Source organism: Bombina bombina, chromosome 2, assembly GCF_027579735.1.
Source record: "Bombina bombina isolate aBomBom1 chromosome 2, aBomBom1.pri, whole genome shotgun sequence".
Lineage (NCBI taxonomy): Eukaryota > Metazoa > Chordata > Amphibia > Anura > Bombinatoridae > Bombina > Bombina bombina.
Genome location: NC_069500.1, coordinates 1,256,501,563 through 1,256,525,394, shown reverse-complemented (window position 1 = coordinate 1,256,525,394; position 23,832 = coordinate 1,256,501,563). Strand labels below are relative to the sequence as shown.

Sequence of the window (23,832 nt, the reverse complement as noted above, 5' to 3'; positions counted from 1 at the left end):
TCAGACATATGTTTTCAAGGACATTGTCCTCCCAAAGTCTGCTAGAGAGCTGACTTGAATTGACCTTGCGCATCTCTGATGCTCCCTTCAGGGTTTATTAATCTCTATGACAGTTTCTGAACAACCATACTCTAACACCTCAATTCATTTTATTATTGAATTATTCACATCTAAAGAAAATACTGTAAAAAGACTGTAAAGACCAGATTACGAGTGGCACACTAACAGTTACGCCTAAACAATATTGGGTTTATTGCGGCTGTTTGTGCACATCAGGTTAGTGTGCAAGGAAAAACTTTTTACTTTTTCAACTTGTAATACGAGCTCTACCCAACGTGCACAAAAAGCTTACTTCTAGCAGAGTAAACATGTGAGCGGGGGCATTAAATACTTCTTTACTTATAATCGGGCCCTAAGTTTTGTAATTTGTGAACTGTTCTGTAAACAGTGTCATTTTATCTTCTTGATACTATTTAATAAGCTTGGTATCAATTTTCTTCTAGTGATTGTCTGTATACTTATGGTAAATCATAGAACAGAGCTCTGCTTCAGAGTTTAGAAATCAAACTCCTTTATCTTCAGTGCACCTCCCTAAATTACTTGGTCAAAAATAGACCAGTCAAGGCCTTTAGCAGTACTTGCCCATTTATTCTAAATAAGAAAAAGAGAAATAGGCATCCTTGATGCAGTGGTTGAGTTGGCCATTAATGATTTATAAGTTCCTTCTTATCACTCTGTTTTTTGCTGCCTCTTGGAAATTCAAGAGTTTTAATATCTACATCCCTATCATAACCATGACAGCATATGGTTCCTATGTATGGTTCCTGTTCATAGTTGTGTGTTGGCATAAGCCTAGTTTTGTAACATGTAGCCAGTATCATCTATCAACTACCCATATGTGTGTTCCTTAAATGTTTAATTAGGTGAAATATAAAAAAATCCATCCTTAATCTCATTAAAAATATTTCACATTGGTTGTAAGTATAGGTGCCATACTATTTTGAACAAGCATGAAAATATACACGCAGATTTTAATGAATGGATGAAAATTGTAGCAAAATAGTCTTGCAAATTAGCTGTAAAATCTCTTTTTGAAAATAAGTTTGGGGACAGAGTTACATTTAACTTTCTTTTTCTAACTGTACTGAACCAATTACTTTTCTATCATATCTAATATGCTATTTTTTTAAAAACTACATCATATACTTTGTTAGTCCCTGATCTCAATACAACTTTATAAATATAAATCTTTATCTTCTGAAGTAATTCTGATTTACACAGTTCATATGTATTGTTTTACAAAGCTCTAATGTGCAGGTGGAAACTTTTTTTTTCCAATCACAATATTTGTCCCTTAGCAAGTCAGTTTTAGGTTGCATTTTTCTTATTTTACAAACATGAATTCTCTTTGTAGAAGACATGCAGACCTTTTGATCCTACAAATTCTTCTTTGATTGTTACTTGAAGGAGAACCATTAGGTTTTTTTAACAACTTGTAACTTATTTCCAACTCAAGATACCCTTATTGTCTGCCTTGAAAAGTTGCATAACATTTTGTTCATTAGAACTTCACTACTGACTTTTTGGAAAAATATCTCTATTTATTCTTTATTTATTTATTGGCAAAAAAGTAAAATTTCTGTAGAATGCACTTTTTTTTGATAGAGAAAACAATTTAAAAGAAAATTATATTGCTCGCAATAACCTAGGCTTTAGCAAATCTGCTTCTGAACAAACAGCATTCATAATTTATTTGAAGTTGAAAAATATATATATATTTTTTTAGTGTTTTACAATCACAAATAAAAGAACTAATCATGAACATGAATATTTATAATTTAATGTCAAAGTAAAAAGGATCTTAAAATGCAAAACCATGTACTTAGGACCAAGATCAGCTGTTAGACTTTGATTTACTGAATTGAATGTTCTTAGAAACATAGAAACATAGATATTGATGGCAGATAAGAGCCATAGGCCCAGCAAGTCTGCCCGATATTACCTAAAAGTATAAACTCATCTAGTTTGTAGGATAGCCTTATGCTTGTCCCAGGCATTTTTAAAGTCCCTCACAGTGTTTGTCATTACTACCTCTTGAGGAAGTTTATTCCATAAATCAATCACTCTTACTGTAAAGAAGTGCTTTCTCAAATTACTCCGAGTCCTTAATCTACTACATTGTTATTGTTAAACTTACCCTTTGTTTAATAAAGAATCTGATGGATGTGCAACCATACACGTCCCTTCACTTAGATCAATAACTCCACATGGCTCTGAAGTATTTTCATTTTCATAATAACTCATAAAATTATTTTCTATGGTACACCACCATCTCTTCATTTCTGTAATTGTAAATACACTGTTAATAATATATCTGAAAGGGGATACAAGGTTTTTCTAGACCCAGTGTTTATCACCCAACATTTACTAGTTTAGTGTGTAAAATTAAACGCATATTACAATTTATCATTATCCCTCAAAAATATGTATCTAAGGTATTATACCATGTACCAGGAAGTAGGGTTTAACAGCATAACATATTTAGCCAAACACCACTCCATAGCACCCCAAAAGCTAGTAGACATCCGATTGTCATTCTGCTGTAAATCTAGTAAGGTGATAATATTTCTCATATTTATAGAGTAGGTAAAAACAGATAACTCTGCACAAAAGACAGACCCACCATAAATGTACCATATCTAGCCTAGATGTTAAATACCATATTTTTATATACTAGTTGCTATATAACATTTTATACTAACAGTAACAGTATGTATTTGGTTATATGAATTAAAATGGTTCAAAGCAAATGATTAAATTATTAGTTTATTCATGAACTGCTATAGGTGTTTAGTTTTTTTTTTTTTTTTTTTTTTTTTTTTTAAGTCCTAGTCACATTAACAGTATTTGTTGTATGGAAAGCTCTACTGATTTGCATTATGGATTCACAGAATACTTTAAGTTAAACAAATGGGATTCATTTTGAGTTTTATATTTACTTTGAGTTTTATGTCATTAAATCTTGCACAAACAATAATGACATTTTAACAGTTGAACTGCTACTAGAGTCCATGATAGTTTTAAGGGTTAAGAAAATGAAATAAAAAAAAATATATATAAATGAAAACATGTCAAGTACTGAATAAACTCTTCTGTCTCTTGAGTATCCATATATGAACAATCATTGTCCTTTTTACAGAACAAGCATAAATATAGTATAGTACAGGATAGGATAGGATAGATAGATAGATAGATAGATAGATAGATAGATAGATAGATAGATAGATAGATAGATAGATAGATAGACAGATACAGTAAATGATAGACATAATTACTAGAAATGTAATATTACATACAAAAATATTGCTACAAGTAATAGCAAAAGGCCAGTTTATTTTAGATGATAAAACATTCAATAATGAACGTGATGATCTGAATCTTTGTATGTTATTATATTTTTTTATTATTATGATCGATTACGGCAACAGATTTCGCAGCGCTATAAACATAGGTGGTATACAAGGTAGCATTTATAGGGATCAAATGGGTAGAGGACCCTGCCTATAGTCACACTGTTATAGTCAGCTCTTGTGAAGGTAATCTGCAAGCAGTTGAGCTCTTTGGCTTACATTCTAAGGGGGTTCATGGCAGATAGCAATGAAGGAGAGGAACTGGTATTAGGGAAGGTTAGTGTAGGTTGTATGCATCCCTGAACAGAATAGTCTTTAGAAAGTGCTTGAATCTTTTAAAACTAAGGGACAGTCTTGTGGAGTGGGACAGAGAGTTACACAAGATGGAAGCCAGTCTGGAGAAGTCCTGTAAATGGGAATGTGAGGAGGTGTCAAGGGAGGAGGAGAGTAGAAGGTTGTAAGCAGAGTGAAGGGGACAGGAGGGAGAGTGTCTGGAGACAAGGTCTGAGATATAGAAAGGAGCAGTGCATTTGAGGGCTTTGTATGTCAGAGTCAGAATTTTGTGTTTAATCCTGGAGGTAGGGGAAAACAAGTGAAGGGATTGGCAGAAAGGTGCAGCAGATGAAGAGCGACATGTTCAGAAGATGAGCCTGGCAGAGGCATTCATTATGGACTATAAAGGAGCTAGACGGCAGCTTGGGAAACCAGAGAGGACAGAGTTACAGTAGTCAAGGTGGGAAAGGATGAGAGAGTGGATTAAAATTTTAATTGTATCTTGTGTAAAAAAATGTCTAATTTTAGAGATGTTTTTAAGGTGGTAGGGGCAGGATTTAGAAAAGGCTTGAATGTGAGGAGTGAAAGAAAAATCTGAGTCAAGTATGTTAGAGTGGATATCAGCCTAGAGGTAGGGGTTATCAATGAATAATTAGTACAACTGGTAAACTCAATAGCTAATAAGGATGGATATCCCAAATCTTGCTAAAGTTAAGAAATAATTATACAAGGTATAAAATTTGGCTCACAATAAAAAATTTTTTGTCTGTTACATAGTTCTTTAGGGAAGATTCAAATAAAAAAATATTTAAAGAAGTGTAAAATGACTAATGTTGAAATTTGTAAACAGAGAAGCAATCTTATAGTATTTTTCTCTATACTATCCGGTAGATTACGAGTTTTGCGTTATGAGCTGTGCGGTGCTACCGTGCAGTTTTTTCTCTCCGCTTACTTACCTGCAGCGTTGGTATTACGAGTTTTTACAAACCTGGCGTTAAAAGGCAAGAAGTGAGCGTTGAGCAAAATTGTGCTCCATACCGCACTCCAATACCAGCGCTGCTTAAATGAGCGGTGAGCTGGCCGTACGTGCTCATGCACAATTTCCCCATAGACATCAATGGGGAGAGCCAACTGAGAAAACGTCTAACACCTGCAAAAAAGCAGCGTAAATCTCAGTAACGCAGCCCCATTGATTCCTATGGGGAAACACATTTTATGTTTACACCTAACACCCTAACATGAACCCCGAGTCTAAACACCCCTAATCTTACATTTATTAACCCCTAATCTGCTGCCCCAACATCGCCGACACCTACATTATACTTATTAACCCCTAATCTGCCGCTCCGGACATCGCTGCCACCTACATTATACTTATTAATCCCTAATCTGCTGCCCCCAACATCGCCAACACCTACATTATATTTATTAACCCCTAATCTGCCACCCCCAATGTCGCCACAACCTTCCTACATTTATTAACCCCTAATCTGCCGCCCCCAACGTCGCCGCCACTATATTAAATGTATTAACCCCTAAATCTAAGTCTAACCTTAACCCTAAGGGTTAATGATTTAAAGAAATCTAAATAAAATTACTATCATTAACTAAATTATTCCTATTTAAAACTAAATACCTGTAAAATAAACCCTAAACTTGCTACAATATAACTAATAGTTACATTATAGCTAGCTTAGGGTTTATTTTTATTTTACAGGCAAGTTTGTATTTATTTTAACTAGGTAGAATAGTTACTAAATAGTTATTAAATATTTAATAACTACCTAGCTAAAATAAATACAAATTGACCTGTAAAATAAAACCTAACCTATGTTACAATAACACCTAACACTACACTACAATTAAATCAATTCCCTACATTAAATACAATTAAATAAATTAAATTACATTAAATTAGCTAAATCACAAAAAAAACACTAAATTACAGAAAATAAAAAACAAATTACAGATCTTTAAACTAATTACACCCAATCTAATAGTCCTATCAAAATAAAAAAGCTCACCCAAAATAAAAAAACCCTAGCCTAAACTAAACTACCAATAGCCCTTAAAAGGGCATTTTGAGGGGCATTGCCCCAAAGAATTCAGCTCTTTTACCTGAAAAAAAATGCAAACACCCCCCAACAGTAAAATCCACCACCCATACAACCAACCCCCCAAATAAAAGCCTATCTAAAAAAACCTAACCTCCCCATTGCCCTGAAAAGGGCATTTGGATGGGCATTGCCCTTAAAAGGGCATTTAGCTCTATTGCTGCCCAAAGCCCTAACCTAAAAAATAAACCCACCCAATACACCCTTAAAAAATCCTAACACTAATCCCCGAAGATTCACTTACCAAGCGGCAAGATGTCCTCAACGAAGCTGGCAGAAGTGGTCCTCCAGACAGGCAGAAGTGGTCCTCCAGACGGGCAGAAGTCTTCATCCAGATGGCATCTAAGGGACGCCACCTTGGATGATGGCACTTAAAGAGATATTCATTCCGAAGAAGCCGTCGTTTGAAGAGGATGCTCCACGCCGGATGTCTTGAAGATGGAGCCGCTCCACGTTGGAAGGATGAAGATATAAGATGCCGTCTGGATGAAGACTTCTGCCTGTCTGGAGGATTACTTCTGCCGGCTTTGTTGAGGACATCTTGCCGCTTGGATGAAGACTTCTTCCGGTAAGTGAATCTTCGGGGGTTAGTGTTAGGATTTTTTAAGGGTGTATTGGGTGGGTTTATTTTTTAGGCTAGGGCTTTTGGCAGCAATAGAGCTCAATGTCCTTTTAAGGGCAATGCCCATCCAAATGCCCTTTTCAGGGCAATGAGGAGCTTAGGTTTTTTTAGTTAGGCTTTTATTTGGGGGGTTGTTTGTGTGGTTGTTGGTTTTTACTGTTTGGGGGGTTGTTTGTATTTTTTTTACAGGTAAAAGAGCTAATTTCTTTGGGGCAATGCTCCGCAAAAGGCCCAAAAGGCTAGGGTATTTTTTTTTTATATTTTGGGTGAGCTTTTTTTATTTTGATAGGGCTATTAGATTAGGTGTAATTAGTTTAAAGATCTGTAATTTGTATTTTATTTTCTGTAATTTAGTGGGTTTTTTTGTAATTTAGCTAATTTAATTTATTTAATTGTATTTAATGTAGGGAATTGATTTAATTGTAGTGTAGTGTTAGGTGTTATTGTAACATAGGTTAGGTTTTATTTTACAGGTCAATTTGTATTTATTTTAGCTAGGTAGTTATTAAAGAGTTAATAACTATTTAGTAACTATTCTAACTAGTTAAAATAAATACAAACTTGCCTGTAAAATAAAAATAAACCCTAAGCTAGCTATAATGTAACTATTAGTTATATTGTAGCAAGTTTAGGGTTTATTTTAAAGGTATTTAGTTTTAAATAGGAATAATTTAGCTAATGATAGTAATTTTATTTAGATTTATTTAAATTATATTTAAGTTAAGGGGTGTTAGGGTTAGGGTTAGACTTAGATTTAGGGGTTAATACATTTAATATAGTGGCGGCGACGTTGGGGGCGGCAGATTAGGGGTTAATAAGTGTAGGTAGGTTGCGGCAACATTGGGGGCGGCAGATTAGGGGTTAATAAATATAATGTAGGTGTCGGAAATGTTGAGGGCAGCAGATTAGGGGTTAATAAATATAATGTAGGTTTTGGCGATGTCCAGAGCGGAAGATTAGGGGTTAATAAATATATTGTAGGTGGTGGCGATGTTAGGGGCAACAGATTAGGGGTTAATAATATTTAACTAGTGTTTGCGAGGCGGGAGTGCGGCAGTTTAGGGGTTAATATGTTTATTATAGTGGTGGCGATGCGGGAGGTCCTCGGTTTAGGGGTTAATAGGTAGTTTATGGGTGTTAGTGTACTTTTTATCACTTTAGTTAAGAGTTTTATGCTACAGAGTTATAGTCTAAAACTCATAACTACTTACTTTAAAATGCATTAGGAATCTTGGAGTTAGAGGGTGTACCGCTCACTTTTTGGCCTTCCAGGACAAACTCGTAATACCGGCTCCATGAAAGTCCCATAGAAAAAAGGTGTTTACGAACTTTACGTAAGTCGGTTTACAGTAAGGCTAAACAAGTGTGCGGGCGGGACACTTATGCCTGCAAGACTCTTAATAGCAGCGGGCATAAAAAAGCAGCATTAGGACCTGTTAATGCTGCTTTTTTACCATAACGCACAACTCGTAATCTAGCCGTTTGTTTTGAATATACATCCAAATATGTACAATCAGTTTTTGTATAGTATAGACATATTTTAAAATGGTTAAATATTAGTCTCCATAAAATCCAATGGAATAAGTGTGAAGTAAATATATTCTGATTTCTATGACATTGCTGGTCTGAGTGTATGTGATAGATTAACATGGAAGAAATTAGCTCATTGCTTGCTCCATTTCTATTTTTCAATTATTTTTTTTAGAAACCTTTAGTTATTTAATTATGTTTTTGATTAGCTTCTTGGGCCCCAGTATCTTCATTATTTGATTCAATATCAATTGTTCAGGCCAATGTAACAACCTCAGCTGTAATTGTACTTTAAACCTAAGTGACTCTACAGAAGAACAAAAATCTTCTGAATATTCCATGACCCTACTTTGCTTATAAGTCTGCACTAACATATGGATTTGTGTGACCTCCTTTAATCTCATATGATTATTTTATATGTGATATTGTACAATATGTAAAGTGCAGTGTGATTTTTCTTAAGGTGGTAGAGCTTAGGTAGCACTAGTCTATCTACAACTGATATAGGGCCAGATAACAAATGGAGCCATATTTTACGCTCACACTCCATCGATAAATGCACTAGAATTAAGCTTTTTGCATGTGACGGGTTGCACTCCTATTACAAGTTGAAAGTAAACTATTTTTGCTTGCGTGCTAACCCGTGTGTCAAAAAAAGCTGAACTTAGAATATCGCAATAACGTATTCCGCTATAGAAATAAATGTGGGGGGGGGAAGACACTACTCACTCGCAAACCAGATCGCATATTCCCAGGTGCGCTAACCCGATATAAAAATATGAATATTTTATATTCTAATGTTCCTCACATAGCAGAATATGTTCTAATTATTCATAAATACAGATTTATATATATATATATATATATATATATATATACACATACATACAGAGAGAAGTACACTCACAGGAACGAACAACTGTGTGTATTTAGTCTCCCTATGGGAAAAAGGGGAAACCAGACGTGGACACCTTGCTCAGTGTGCTTAGAGGAATACTGCTACACCTCACTGACGAGGCCCAATGAAGGCCGAAACGATCGTCTGGGGTTGCTGTGTTCCTTGTTCAGAGAGAAATTGCCTTGTATTTTGGCGCTGGACTGACCGTAATAGGCGGGATAAGACTGATATACTACAGGAAAGTTCTACTCTGTGAAAAGCATTACTGGGCTAAAAGAAGTTGCACCCAGGTGGTAAATCGCCATAGAACAGGCTAACAATGTTATTGAGCTGGTTGTTTGTTCCCGTGAGTGCATTTCTCTCTGTGTGTATTTAGTCTACCTATGGAAAAAAGGGGAAACCAGATGTGGACTCCTTGCTCAGTGTGCTTAGAGAAATAGTGCTACACCTCACTAACGAGGCCCAATGAAGGCCGAAACGATCGTCTTGGGTTGCTGTGTTCCTTGTTCAGAGAGGAATTGCCTGGTATTTCGGTGCTGGACTGACCGTAATAGGCGGGATCAGACTGATACACTACAGGAAAGTTCTACTCTGGGCATTACTGGGCTAAAAGAAGTTGCACCCAGGTGGTAAATCTCCATAGAACAGGCTAACAATGTTATTGAGCTGATTGTTCGTTCCTGTGAGTGCATTTCTCTGTGTGTGTGTATATATATATATATATATATATATATAATATATATAATGTTTTTGCATTAAGATATATTTATACCTATATATATATATATATATATATATATATATATATATATATATATATATATATATATATATATATATATACTGTATATATATATATATATTATATATATATATATATATATATATATATATATATATATTATATATATATATATTATATATATATATATATATATATATATATATATATATATATATATATATATATATATATATACACAGTGGGGCAAAAAAATGGGACAAAATGTGGAAACAAATCCAGTCAATCACATTGTCTGACTTGGAAAGAATTTATTTGCATATTATGGTGGAAAATAAGTATTTGATTTCTGGCTCTCACAGACCTGTATCTTCTTCTTTAAGAGGCTCCTCTGTCCTCCACTCATTACCTGTATTAATGGCACCTGTTCGAACTTGTTATCAGCATAAAAGACACCTGTCCACAACCTCAAACAGTCACACTCCAAACTCCACTATGGTGAAGACCAAAGAATCTGCAATAGGCAAGCAGCTTGGTGGGAAGAAATCAACTGTGGGAGCAATAATTAGAAAATGGAAGACATACAAGACCACTGATAATCTCCCTTGATCTGGGGCTCCACGCAAGATATCACCCCGTGGGGTCAAAATGATCACAAGAACGGTGAGCAAACATCCCAGAACCACACGGGGGACCTAGTGAATGACCTGCAGAGTGCTGGGACCAACATAACAAAGGCTACCATCAGTAACACACTACCCTGCCAGGGACTCGGATCCTGCAGTGCCAGACGTGTTCCCCTGCTTAAGCCAGTACATGTCCGGGCCCGTCTGAAGTATGCTAGAGAGCATTTGGATGATCCAGAAGCAGATTGGGAGAATGTCATATGGACAGATGAAACCAAAGTAGAACTGTTTGGTAGAAACACAACTTGTTGTGTTTGGAGGAGAGAGAATGCTGAGTTGCAACCAAAGAACACCATACCTACTGTGAAGCATGGGGGTGGCAACATCATGCTTTGGGGCTGTTTCTCTGCAAAGGGAACAGGACGAATGATCCGTGTACATGAAAGAATGAATGGGGCCATGTATCGTGAGATTTTGAGTGCAAACCTCCTTCCATCAGCAAGGGCATTGAAGATGAAATATGGCTGGGTCTTTCAGCATGACAATGATCCCAAACACACTGCCCGGGAAATGAAGGAGTGGCTCCTTAAGAAACATTTCAAGGTCCTGGAGTGGCCTAGCCAGTCTCCAGATCTCAACCCATAGAAAACCTTTGGAGGGAGTTTAAAGTCTGTGTTGCCCAGCGACAGCCCCAAAACATCACTGCTCTAGAGGAGATCTGCATGCACGAATGGGCCAACATACCAGCAACAGTGTGTGACAACCTTGTGAAGACTTACAGAAAATGTTTGACCTCTGTCATTGCCAACAAAGGATATATAACAAAGTATTGAGATTAACTTTTGATATTGACCAAATACTTATTTTCCACCATAATTTGCAAATACATTCTTTCCAAATCAGACAATGTGATTGTCTGGATTAGTTTCCACAATTTGTCTCTCATAGTTGAGGTATACCTATGATGAAAATTACAGGCCTCTCTCATCTTCTTAAGTGGGAGAACTTGCACAATTGGTGGCTGACTAAATACTTTTTTGCCCCACTGTATATATATATATATATATATATATATATATATATATATATATATATATATATATATATATATATATATATATATATATATATATATATATATATATATGAATATCTATTTAAAAATACTTAGAACATATGCCCTTAAGGGCAGTACATTGGAATCTGAAATATTTACAGTAAATACATAGTTAAAAATTTAATTAAAAATGTAAATAGATATATACACATATAAATACATAAATACATATGTATCCACACACACACATATATATAAATATATATATATATATATATATATATATATATACACACATATTGAGACATATATATGTAAGTATGTATTTTTATGTTAAAGCACTTTGCCTGCCATTTTCTTCCTAACACCTGAGACCTCATATCTTTGAACCCTTTATATACAATTTTTTTAAAAATAATTTTTATTGATGGTGTTACTATGAGTGAAAGTGTACTTTGTAATGTGTTTTTGAAGTGTTTTGTGACGCTTTTTTGTTTTGCAAAACAACTAATCCGACACGTGTTAACTCTAATTGCGCTCAAGAGATTGTGTTTACTTTCAACTTGTAATATGAGGGGAAAATCCATTGTGCGCAAAATGCCATGATAAACCCCTTTTTCACTTGCACGCAACTTATTGCTACTCGTAATCTAGCCCATAATCAGCTACTGAGAATGATTATTGTTAGAGAATGTGTTGTTGGTTATATATGAACACGTTGTTGAAGAGTAAAAAAAGAAAACCCACCAATTAGGCACCAATTTATTAAGTAGAAACTTTACACAATAACTAAAAGCTCTAGGCTATTGGCCAACAAATAGGTTGAATGATAAGTTGGAAAAATTGGAATTCACTTTAACCCCTTGGCTAATATCAGAGAAAAACTTGCCAGAGAGTTTTAGCATTTTTGCTATCACTTTGTTTAAACAGAAATAGCCTTTGTTTTTTTGATCTACCTATAAAAACTATGCAGACTGCCCCCTTATTTTATTTCTTTTGGCAGACATGCATTTTAGCCAATCAGTGCTGACTCCTAGGTAACCCCACATGTGTGAGCACAATGTTATCTTACCCCTTAGTGACCAGACCATTTTTCAATTTTCTTAATGTTAAGGACCAAGGCTATTTTTACATTTCTGCGGTGATTGTGTTTAGCTGTAATTTTCCTCTTACTGTACCCACACATATTAAATAGCGTTTTTCTCGCTATTAAACGGACTTTCTAAATATAACATTATTTTCATCATATCATATAATTTACTATAAAAAAATTATAAAATATGATGAAATATTGAAAAAAAACCCCACTTTTTCTAAATTTGACCCCCAACACATCTACAGCTACCAAAATACACCCATGCTAAATAGTTTCTAAATTTTGTCCTGAGTTTAGAAATACCCAATGTTTACATGTACTTTGCTTTTTTGTGCAAGTTATAAAGCAATAAGTACAAGTAGCACTTTGCTATTTCCAAACCATGTTTTTTTCCAAAATTAGTGCTAGTTACATTAGAACACTGATATCTGTCAGGAATCCCTGAATAACCCTTCACATGTATATATTTTATTTAGTAGACAACCCAAAGTATTGACCTAGGCCCAGTTTGGTATATTTCATGCCACCATTTCACTGACAAATGCAATCAAGTTAATTTTTTCACTAACCTTTTCACAAATGTTAGGTTTTTCACTGAAATTATTTACAAACAGCTTCTGCAATTATGGCACAAATGGTTGTGAATGCATCTCTGGGATCCCCTTTGTTCAGAAATAGCAGACATTTATGGCTTTGGAATTGCTTTTTGATAATTAGAAGGCTGATAAATGCCGCTACGCCCCACACTTGTATTAGGCCCAGCAGTGAAGGGGTTAATTAGGTAGCTTGTAGGGAGCTTGTAGGATTAATTTTAGCTTTATTGTAGAGATCAGCCTCCCACCTGACACATCCCAACCCTTGATCCCTCCCTGACCCCTCTCAAACAGCTCTTTTCCCTCCCCCACCTCATAATTGTTGCCGCCATTTTAAGTACTGGCTGAAAGTCTTCCAGTATAAAAATAAAGGTGTTTTTCATTTTGTTTTTTTAATATTTTATTTTTATACATATTTTCTGAGGTGTAGGATCCCCCATTACCCCCCAACCTCCCTGACCCCCCCTCAAACAGCTCTCTAAGCCTCCCCCTTGACCTATTGGCCACCATATTAGGTACTGGCGGCTGTCTGCCAGTACCCAGTTTACAAAAAATGTGCCCCTTTTTTATAAAAATTTGTTATAAACCCCATTTTTTTAGTGTAGATGCCCCCTCGATTACCTATCCCCCTCCCCCTCCCAGATCCCTTTCCCAATACTTAAAAATCCCTCCTCCCCTTTCACTATAGATGTCCCATAGTGTAGCGGTCCCTCCCCCCCCCCCCGTGCGCACCCCCGCGCGCTGCCAAACCCATCAGCCCCACTGACAGAAAATTGATTACCAGCGATGGGCCGCCCACCCGCCTCCCTGCAAGCCCTCCCACGCCACAAAGGATCGGCACCATCACTGGCTGATGCAGAGAGTGTCCCTCTCTGCATCAGTGTGCTTAAAAAGGGTATTGCTTCTATGCCCGGTTGCCTTGCAGAAAAGCTCTGCTTTTAACTATTACCGCTTCAACTTATGTATCTGGAGTTGGCCCACCCCCCATGTATGTAACATCAGCCGGTGTAGTAGAGATAGCTTGAGGAAAGAGTCCAACCCGGGAGATACCTATTTCCATCTCTATTTAAACATTCTTGAGTGTTTTGCTACTTAGCTATAAGATCTGTTGAATACTCCAAGGACAAACATAAGGTTCTGTATTGGTCATTGAAACTAGGCTTACACCCAGTTAGCTGTTTGGATTTGTGTTATTTGTCCTCTGTTCATGCACTTATATAAAATCGAGGTAATACTCATGGCTAGAAGGTACACCTTAGGGCTAAGCTAAGTCCAGTTTCTACAGCTGTGAAGGCATGCTTGTTCAATTCACCTTGTAAAATTTAATGTATGTCAAATGGGCATGTTGCCATGACGTTTCTTTGCAAAATTCTATCTCTGTTTGCCATTTTACCTCAATAAAAATTATTTATCAAAAAAAAAAAAAAAGGGTATTGCACGATGCCTCAATATTGAGGCATTGCTGCAATACCCTGAAAGCATCTGGAAGCGATCAGGATCGCTTCCACCACTTGAAACCCCTGAGGACATGTCAGGCACATCCTTGGTCATTAACTGACACTTTTTGTAGGACGTGCCTGGCATTTCTTTGGTCATTAAGGGCTTAAAATGACATGCCCTGTCTGAATCATGAAAGTTTATTTTTGACTAAACTGTCCCTTTACCTTTTTCGCAACTATTTGGCCATCAAATATGATCATAAGGGGGAGCAAGGGGTTAAACACATTTTAATAGATTGTCTCAATTTAAAAATTTTTTTGTTAATGATGTGTTAATTTTAATAATTGCATATGATGTTTTAAGTTAAAAACCTTTGTTTACACTCTCACTTTAATGCACAAAAGCAAGAAATGCCTTGGTTAAAGGGACATGAAACCCACATTTTTTTCCTTCATGATTCAGATAGAGAATACAATTTTAAACAACTTTCTAATTTACTTCTTTTGTTTCATTCTCTTGCTAACATTTGTTGAAGTAGCAGCAATGCACTAATGATTTCTAACTGAACTAATGGGTGCGCCAATCACAATCAATATATATATGCAGCTACCAATCAACAGCTAGGACCTATGTTCTCTGCTTCTCCTGAGCTTTCCTAGATAAATCTGTCAGCAAATGATAACAAGAGAAGGACGCAAATTAAATAATAGAAATAAATTGTAAAGTTGTTTAAAATTGTATCCTCTGTCTAAATTATGAAATCATTTTTGGGGGTTTCATGTCCCTTTAAGACACTCAATCAAACATATAAACATCATTATTCTTATAGGCTACGCCAATGAAATTATACAGAAAGTCATGAATGTCATGATTTACAACACTTTTTATGACTTTGCCTATAAATGTACATATAAGTTGAAACTATAACAATAAACTAGAAATCAAGTTGCCAGTGAAAATTACCATAAAGCACTGAAAACACGTAATTTGCATAAGATCACCAGATTCAGTAGTATCATCTACTTTACCTAATCAACGGCTAGATTTGGAGTTTTGTCGGTAACGACCCGAAAAACTAACGCCGGCTTTTTTCTGGCCGCACCATAAAAATAACTCTGGTATTGAGTCCACATAAAGGCTGCGTTAGGCTCCAAAAAAGGAGCGTAGAGCATTTTTAACGCAGCTTCAACTCTCAATATCAGAGTTGCTTACGCAAGCGGCCAGCCTCAAAAACGTGCTCGTGCACGATTCCCCCATAGGAAACAATGGGGCTGTTTGAGCTGAAAAAAAACCTAACACCTGCAAAAAAGCCGCGTTCAGCTCTTAACGCAGCCCCATTGTTTGCTATGGGGAAACACTTCCTACGTCTGCACCTAACACTCTAACATGTACCCCGAGTCTAAACACCCCTAACCTTACACTTATTAACCCCTAATCTGCCGCCCCCGCTCACGCTGACACCTGCATTTTATTTTTAACCCCTAATCTGCCGCTCCGTAAACCACCGCTACTTACATTATCCCTATGTACCCCTAATCTGCTGCCCCTAACACCGCTGACCCCTATATTATATTTATTAACCCCTAATCTGCCCCCCTCAACGTCGCCTCCACCTGCCTACACTTATTAACCCCTAATCTGCTGAGTGGACCGCACCGCTATTATAATAAAGTTATTAACCCCTAATCCGCCTCACTAACCCTATAATAAATAGTATTAACCCCTAATCTGCCCTCCCTAACATCACCGACACCTAACTTCAATTATTAACCCCTAATCTGCCGACCGGAGCTCACCGCTATTCTAATTCTATTCTTGGCTGTTCCGATCAGCCAATAGAATGCGAGCTCAATAGAATAGCCAATAGAATGCGAGCTCAATCTGATTGGCTGATTGGATCAGCCAATCGGATTGAACTTGATTCTGATTGGCTGATTCCATCAGCCAATCAGAATATTCCTACCTTAATTCCGATTGGCTGATAGAATCCTATCAGCCAATCGGAATTCGAGGGACGCCATCTTGGATGACGTCCCTTAAAGGAACCGTCATTCTTCAGTTGGACGTCGCCGGAAGAAGATGGGTCCGCGCTGGAGGTCTTCAGGATGGAGCCGGTCGTCATCGGATGAAGATAGAAGATGCCGCTTGGATCAAGATGGTTGCCGGTCCGGATCGCCTCTTCTTCCCGGATAGGATGAAGACTTTGGAGCCTCTGCTGGACCTCTTCAGCCACCGGATGATGGATCGCCAACCCCCGCTTGGGTTGGATGAAGATTTTGGAGCCAGGACGGATCGGTGATACCTGGTGAGGTGAAGACAAGGTAGGATGATCTTCAGGGGCTTAGTGTTAGGTTTATTTAAGGGGGGTTTGGGTTAGATTAGGGGTATGTGGGTGGTGGGTTGTAATGTTGGGGGGGGTATTGTATGTTTTTTTTTACAGGCAAAAGAGCTGAACTTCTTGGGGCATGCCCCGCAAAGGGCCCTGTTCAGGGCTGGTAAGGTAAAAGAGCTTTTAACTTTAGTAATTTAGAATAGGGTAGGGCATTTTTTATTTTGGGGGGCTTTGTTGTTTTATTAGGGGGCTTAGAGTTGGTGTAATTAGTTTAAAATTGTTGTAATATTTTTCTTATGTTTGTAAATATTTTTTTATTTTTTGTAACTTAGTTCTTTTTTATTTTTTGTACTTTAGCTAGTTTATTTAATTGTATTTATTTGTAGGAATTGTATTTAATTAATTTATTGATAGTGTAGTGTTAGGTTAATTGTAGGTAATTGTAGGTAGTTTATTTAATTAATTTATTGATAGTGTAGTGTTAGGTTTAATTGTAACTTAGGTTAGTATTTATTTTACAGGTAATTTTGTAATTATTTTAACTATTTTAGCTATTAAATAGTTCTTAACTATTTAATAGCTATTGTACCTGGTTAAAATAAATACAAAGTTACCTGTAAAATAAATATTAATCCTAAAATAGCTATAATATAATTATAATTTATATTGTAGCTATATTAGGATTTATTTTACAGGTAAGTATTTATCTTTAAATAGGAATAATTTATTTAATAAGAGTTAATTAATTTCGTTAGATGTAAATTATATTTAACTTAGGGGGGTGTTAGTGTTAGGGTTAGACTTAGCTTTAGGGGTTAATACATTTATTAGAGTAGCGGTGAGCTCCAGTCGGCAGATTAGGGGTTAATAATTGAAGTTAGGTGTCGGCGATGTTAGGGAGGGCAGATTAGGGGTTAATACTATTTATTATAGGGTTAGTGATGCGGATTAGGGGTTAATAACTTTATTATAGTAGCGCTCAGGTCCGCTTGGCAGATTAGGGGTTAATAAGTGTAGGCAGGTGGAGGCGACGTTGTGGGGGGCAGATTAGGGGTTAATAAATATAATATAGGGGTCGGCAGTGTTAGGGGCAGCAGATTAGGGGTACATAAGGATAATGTAGGTGGCGGCGCTTTGCGGTCGGCAGATTAGGGGTTAATAAGTGTAGGCAGATGGAGGCGACGTTGAGGGGGGCAGATTAGGGGTTAATAAATATAATACAGGGGTCGGCGGTGTTAGGGGGAGCAGATTAGGGGTACATAAGGATAACGTAGTTGGCGGTCGGCAGATTAGGGGTTAAAAAAATTTATTCGAGTGTCGGCGATGTGGGGGGACCTCGGTTTAGGGGTACATAGGTAGTTTATGGGTGTTAGTGTACTTTAGAGTACAGTAGTTAAGAGCTTTAGAAACCAGCGTTAGCCCAGAAAGCTCTTAACTACTGACTTTTTTCCTGCGGCTGGAGTTTTGTCGTTAGATGTCTAACGCTCACTTCAGAAACGACTCTAAATACCGGAGTTAGAAAAATCCCATTGAAAAGATAGGATACGCAATTGACGTAAGGGGATCTGCGGTATGGAAAAGTCGCGGCTGAAAAGTGAGTGTTAGACCCTATTTTGAGTGACTCCAAATACCGGCGGTAGCCTAAAACCAGCGTTAGAAGCCTCTAACGCTGGTTTTCACGGCTAACGCCAAACTCCAAATCTAGGTCATAGTGCATAGAATAAAATAAAATACTCTAATTTTGTCTGCCACTGTCAGTACTAAAAAGGCACAACATTACTGAGTTACCAGCTAAGCACTGCTAATTAGCGGTATATATTATTCCCCTTCCATTCTACTGCACAAAATATAAAATGAAGAACTTATTAAAATGTAGTCATCTCACAAAGACAACTGCAGAATTTACTCTACTTTCTTCAAGATATAGTAGATTAATGCATCACAAAAATATCTGAAAAAAAGGTACATAGTCATTCTAGTGTAAATACCACTAAAAGTCTGAATGTAACATTTCAGTAAAGAATATACTGGATATATCAAAATGTATTGATTTTATTTTTCTTTTGAGAATTGGATTGGACGTTACTGCAGATCCCAATACATTTTTAACAGAGCATATTTTAGATTTTTTGAAGAAATCAGTAACTATATTCAAAACTTACATTTCAGAGAAACATTTTGACTGTGCTTTAATGTTTTAATAGTTCACATGGGATCTTATTTAAATCTCATGCAACAAATTCATTCAGTGCTTCACATTTATTTTCCTAGTAGGAATATAATTTAACCAAAATATTCTACAGGCATAGGCTTAGTTCTACACTTCTAATGTTGTTTAAAAAGTCAGAAAGGACCCTTTGAGAGCCATCGCTTGTATCTTGCAGTGACATAAAATACCCTGTAATTACAAGACTTTGTAGTGTGCACTTTGCACTTCGAGTGTGAACAATCTGAATACATTATAATATTGGCCGAACTACCCCACTACAATTTGTATTATTTGGAGAACTATTTATTAAAGTAGAAAAAGTTTCCTATTTTCATTTTGTTAGTAAATATTGCACAGTTTTTCTCTCTTTTTTTACCTTTGATGAGGCCTATTAGGGACAGATATGTAGCAGATTTAGACTTGTGAACCTGTGTGCAATTCCAATTGTCATCTCAAAATTAAACTTTTATGATTCAGATAGGGCATGCACTTTTAAACAACTTTTCAATTTATTTTTATCATCAAATTTCTTTTGTTCTCTTGGTATTCTTTGTGGAAAAGTTAACCCTAGGGGCCAATTTACCATAGTGCAAGCGGACATAATACAATGTAGCGTATCATGTCTGCCGCACATCGATAAATGCCGAAAGCATACGCTATCGGCATTTATCATTGCACAAGCAGTTCTTGTGAACTGCTTGTGCAATGCCGCTCCCTGCAGATTCTCGGCCAATCGGCCACTAGCAGAGGATGTCAATCAGCCTGATCGTATAGGGCGGATTGAAGACCGCAACCTCAGAGGCAGCGGACAAGTTATGGAGCAGCGGTCTTTAGACCACTGCTTCATAACTACTGTTTCCGGCGAGCCATTCGGAGCTTGATAATTCGGCCCCTAGTGCTCCTCTTAACTCAATGCATTTTAACTATTTTTCACAGTTATACAGTGCTAGTTCATGTGTGCTATATAGATAACATTGTGATCACTCCCATGAAGTTATTTATGAGTCAGCACTGACTGGCTAAAATGCATGTCTGTCAAAAGAACTGAGATAAGGGGGGCAGTCTGTAAAGGCTTAGGTACAAGGTAATCACAGAGGAAAAAAGTGTATCCATATAACTGCTGGTTATGGAAAACTGGGGAATCTTTTAAAAAATAACAAATTTGGAGTAGATTGTCCCTTTAAATAACAGGAAAAGGTGGCTAAATAAATAATGAACATATATTGCAAAGTGTTTTTATAAAGCATAATTAAATCTATTATATTGAAATCTCAAACCATTTCATATCCCTTTAAACCCTCACTTATGCTTAGTTAAGCATGTATCACTATAAAATATCATGATAAGTGCAAGCTATGGATCTGAACCATAGAGAAACCACTACACGTTCCTTCAGTCTACTATTAATAAAATTTACTGGAGAATCATGTGGACTGCACCCTTCTGGAATGAAAAAGGTATACACCAAACTCAACCATGAGTCTTATAAAGAGAAGAGAGAATCATAAATGAATCACCAATATTTTATCATCACTAACTTAGAAATAACACAGAGAAAAATGTATGAAAAGAATTATAGAGTCCCTCCTGCAGTTTGACACCATACATAATGACAACATGGTACTCGCTTTAAATGTAGCTGATTCTAGTTTTTCCTTAACACTTAGGAAAGAGTTAACGTTATGGGATGATGGTCTTCAGTCAAGATTAGAATTGTACATTTTGTAGGAGTTGCAATGTGTAAAATAAATTTATGTTAACTTAATCAATAGTTGCTTGGAGAATTAGGAAAGAGAAATAGTATTATGGTTCACAACTTTGTAGTTGTTAAATATGATTTTTTTTGAAAATCAGAAGGGGAAAATGAAGAGGGCCTACTCAGTCAATTATTATTGTCCAAGCTTTTCTGAAAGAAAACAAAATTTTAATGAACCATAATGATAAAACTAGTATCATCCATTTACAACTAGGAATAATAATGTTTACTATATCAGCATAGAAGTAACAGAAATAAGATAATACAAGATTCATTTAAGATGTTGACATTTTTGCAAGCATTTTAGCTGAATACACAGCACAAGTACCTTCTTTCAGCTTCTTATTGGACGGCATTTTTGAGGAACTTGAAGATGCCTTGTATAAAAATCCAGAATAGAATAAATTTGGATTCACTCCACTCTCCACTTTACAGTCTGTAGATTTATAATCTGTTATAGAAAAGGAGATTTCTATCAATCATGTGAAAGATAACCATTTAAACATGTTTCATCTTTTTGCCTTAAAATATAAAGTACTGGTTATTTTAATTTAAAATGTCACTAATAAAGCATTATTAGTTGTGTATGTCCTACAGATGATATTGTGTGATAAGTTCTTCCTACTGATACTCCTAGGCAATTAATGATTTCATTGTCTGAAACGTGCATACACTCATTGGGCTTCTTAAACCCAATAAGCATTAACAGGAAGTAACTATCAGACTTTAACCCCTTAATGACCGCAGCACTTTTCCATTTTCTGTCCGTTTGGGACCAAGGCTATTTTTACATTTTTGCAGTGTTTGTGTTTAGCTGTAATTTTCCTCTTACTCATTTACTGTACCCACACATATTATATACCGTTTTTCTCGCCATTAAATGGGCTTTCTAAAGATACCATTATTTTTATCATATCTTATAATTTACTCTAATTTTTTTTATAAAATATGAGGAAAAAATGGAAAAAAACACACTTTTTCTAACTTTGACCCCCAAAATCTGTTACACATCTACAACCACCAAAAAAATCCCATGCTAAATAGTTTCTAAATTTTGTTCTGAGTTTAGAAATACCAAATGTTTACATGTTCTTTGCTTTTTTTGCAAGTTATAGGTCCATAAATACAAGTAGCACTTTGCTATTTCCAAACCACTTTTTTTCAAAATGAGTGCTAGTTACATTGGGACACTGATATCTTTCAGGAATCCCTGAATATCCATTGACATGTATATATTTTTTTTTAGAAGACATCCCAAAGTATTTATCTAGGCCCATTTTGGTATATTTCATGCCAGCATTTCACCGCCAAATGCGATCAAATAAAAAAAATTGTTCACTTTTTCACAAATTTTTTCACAAACTTTAGGTTTCTCACTGAAATTATTTACAAACAACTTGTGCAATTATGGCATAAATGGTTGTAAATTCTTCTCTGGGATCCCCTTTGTTCATAAATAGCAGACATATATGGCTTTGGCGTTGCTTTTTGGTAATTAGAAGGCTGCTAAATGCCACTGCGCACCACACGTGTTTTATGCCCAGCAGTGAAGGGGTTAATTAGGGAGCATGTAGGGAGCTTGTATGGTTAATTTTAGCTTTAGTGTAGTGTAGTAGACAACCCCAAGTATTGATCTAGGCCCATTTTGGTATATTTCATCCCACCATTTCACCACCATATGCGATCAAATTTAAAAAAACTTTTTTTTCACAATTTTAGGTTTCTCACTGAAATTATTTACAAACAGCTTATGCAATTATGGCACAAATGGTTGTAAATGCTTTTCTGGGATCCCCTTTGTTCATAAATAGCAGACATATATGACTTCGGCGTTGCTTTTTGGTAATTAGAAGGCCGCTAAATGCTGCTGCGCATCACACGTATATTATGGCTAGCAGTGAAGGGGTTAATTAGGTAGTTTGTAGGGAGCTTGCAGGGTTAATTTTAGCTTTAGTCTAGAGATCAGCCTCCCACCTGACACATCAGACCCCCTGATCCCTCCCAAACAGCTCCCTTCCCTCCCCCACCCCACAATTGTCCCCGCCATCTTAAGTACTGGCAGAAAGTCTGCCAGTACTAAAATAAAAGGTTTTTTTAATTTGTTCTTTTTTTTTTTTAGCATATTTACATATGCTGCTTTGTAGAATCCCCCCTTAGCCCCCAACCTCCCTGATCCACCCCCAAAACAGCTCTCTTACCCTCCCCCTCTGCATTATTGGGGGCCATCTTGGGTACTGGCAGCTGTCTGCCAGTACCCAGTTTCAAGAAAAAAACGTGTTTTTTTTAAAAAAAAATAGAAATTCTGTAGTGTAGATTCACCCCCCCCTAACAGACAAACCCCAACACCTTAATTGATTAATAAAGAAAAAAAACTTTTATTCCCTTTTTTATGCATTTTTTTTTTTACTTTTTTCTGTAGTGTAGCGGTTCCCACCCGCTCCCTCCCCATGCACGCGCCCGCCCCCGCCCTTCCGTGCACGCGCGCGCGCCAGTGCGCGCCCCCGATCGCCCACGCCCACGATCCCGCCCCTCCTGCACGTCGCCAAGGCCATCGATGGCCACCACCCGCCTCCCACCAGCCTCCCACCCACCAACGCGGTAAGCCAACAATCTCCGGTGCAGAGAGGGCCACAGAGTGGCTCTCTCTGCACCGGATGGCTTAAAAATGTTATTGCAGGATGCCTCGATATCGAGGCATCACTGCAATAACCGGAAAGCAGCTGGAAGCGAGCAGGATCGCTTCCAGCTGCTTTCCAGACCGAGGACGTGCAGGGTACGTTCTCAGGCATTAACTGCCTTTTTTCTGAGGACGTACCCTGCACGTCCTCAGTCATTAAGGGGTTAAATAGGATACTAAACCCATTTTTTTTTCTTTCATAATTCAGATAGAGCATGCAATTTTAAGCACCTTTTTAATTTACTCCTAATATAATTTTCTCTTTGTTCTCTTGCTATCTTTATTTAAAAAGCATGAATGTAAAGTCTTTGGAGCCAGCCCATTTTAGATTCAGCACCCTGAAGAGTGCTTGCTTATTGGTGGCTACATTTAGCAAACCAATAAGCAAGCATAACCTAGGTTCTGAACCCCAAAAAAATGGGACGGCTTCTAAGCTTTACATTCTTGCTTTTTAAAT

The 23,832-nt window shown here is 36.7% G+C and overlaps 1 protein-coding gene across 1 annotated transcript in view; it reads right to left on the bottom strand.

Moving 5' to 3' along the window:
• ARAP2 (ArfGAP with RhoGAP domain, ankyrin repeat and PH domain 2) overlaps positions 1-23,832 on the bottom strand; it is a 626,699-nt gene that overhangs the window by 314,779 nt on the left and 288,088 nt on the right. Inside the window, exons 15-16 of the mRNA XM_053704072.1 lie at positions 21,027-21,149; positions 2,198-2,342 (exon numbers count right to left, since the gene is read on the bottom strand). Coding sequence (XP_053560047.1) covers positions 2,198-2,342; positions 21,027-21,149 — 268 coding nt within the window. The remainder of the gene's footprint in view (positions 1-2,197; positions 2,343-21,026; positions 21,150-23,832) is intronic.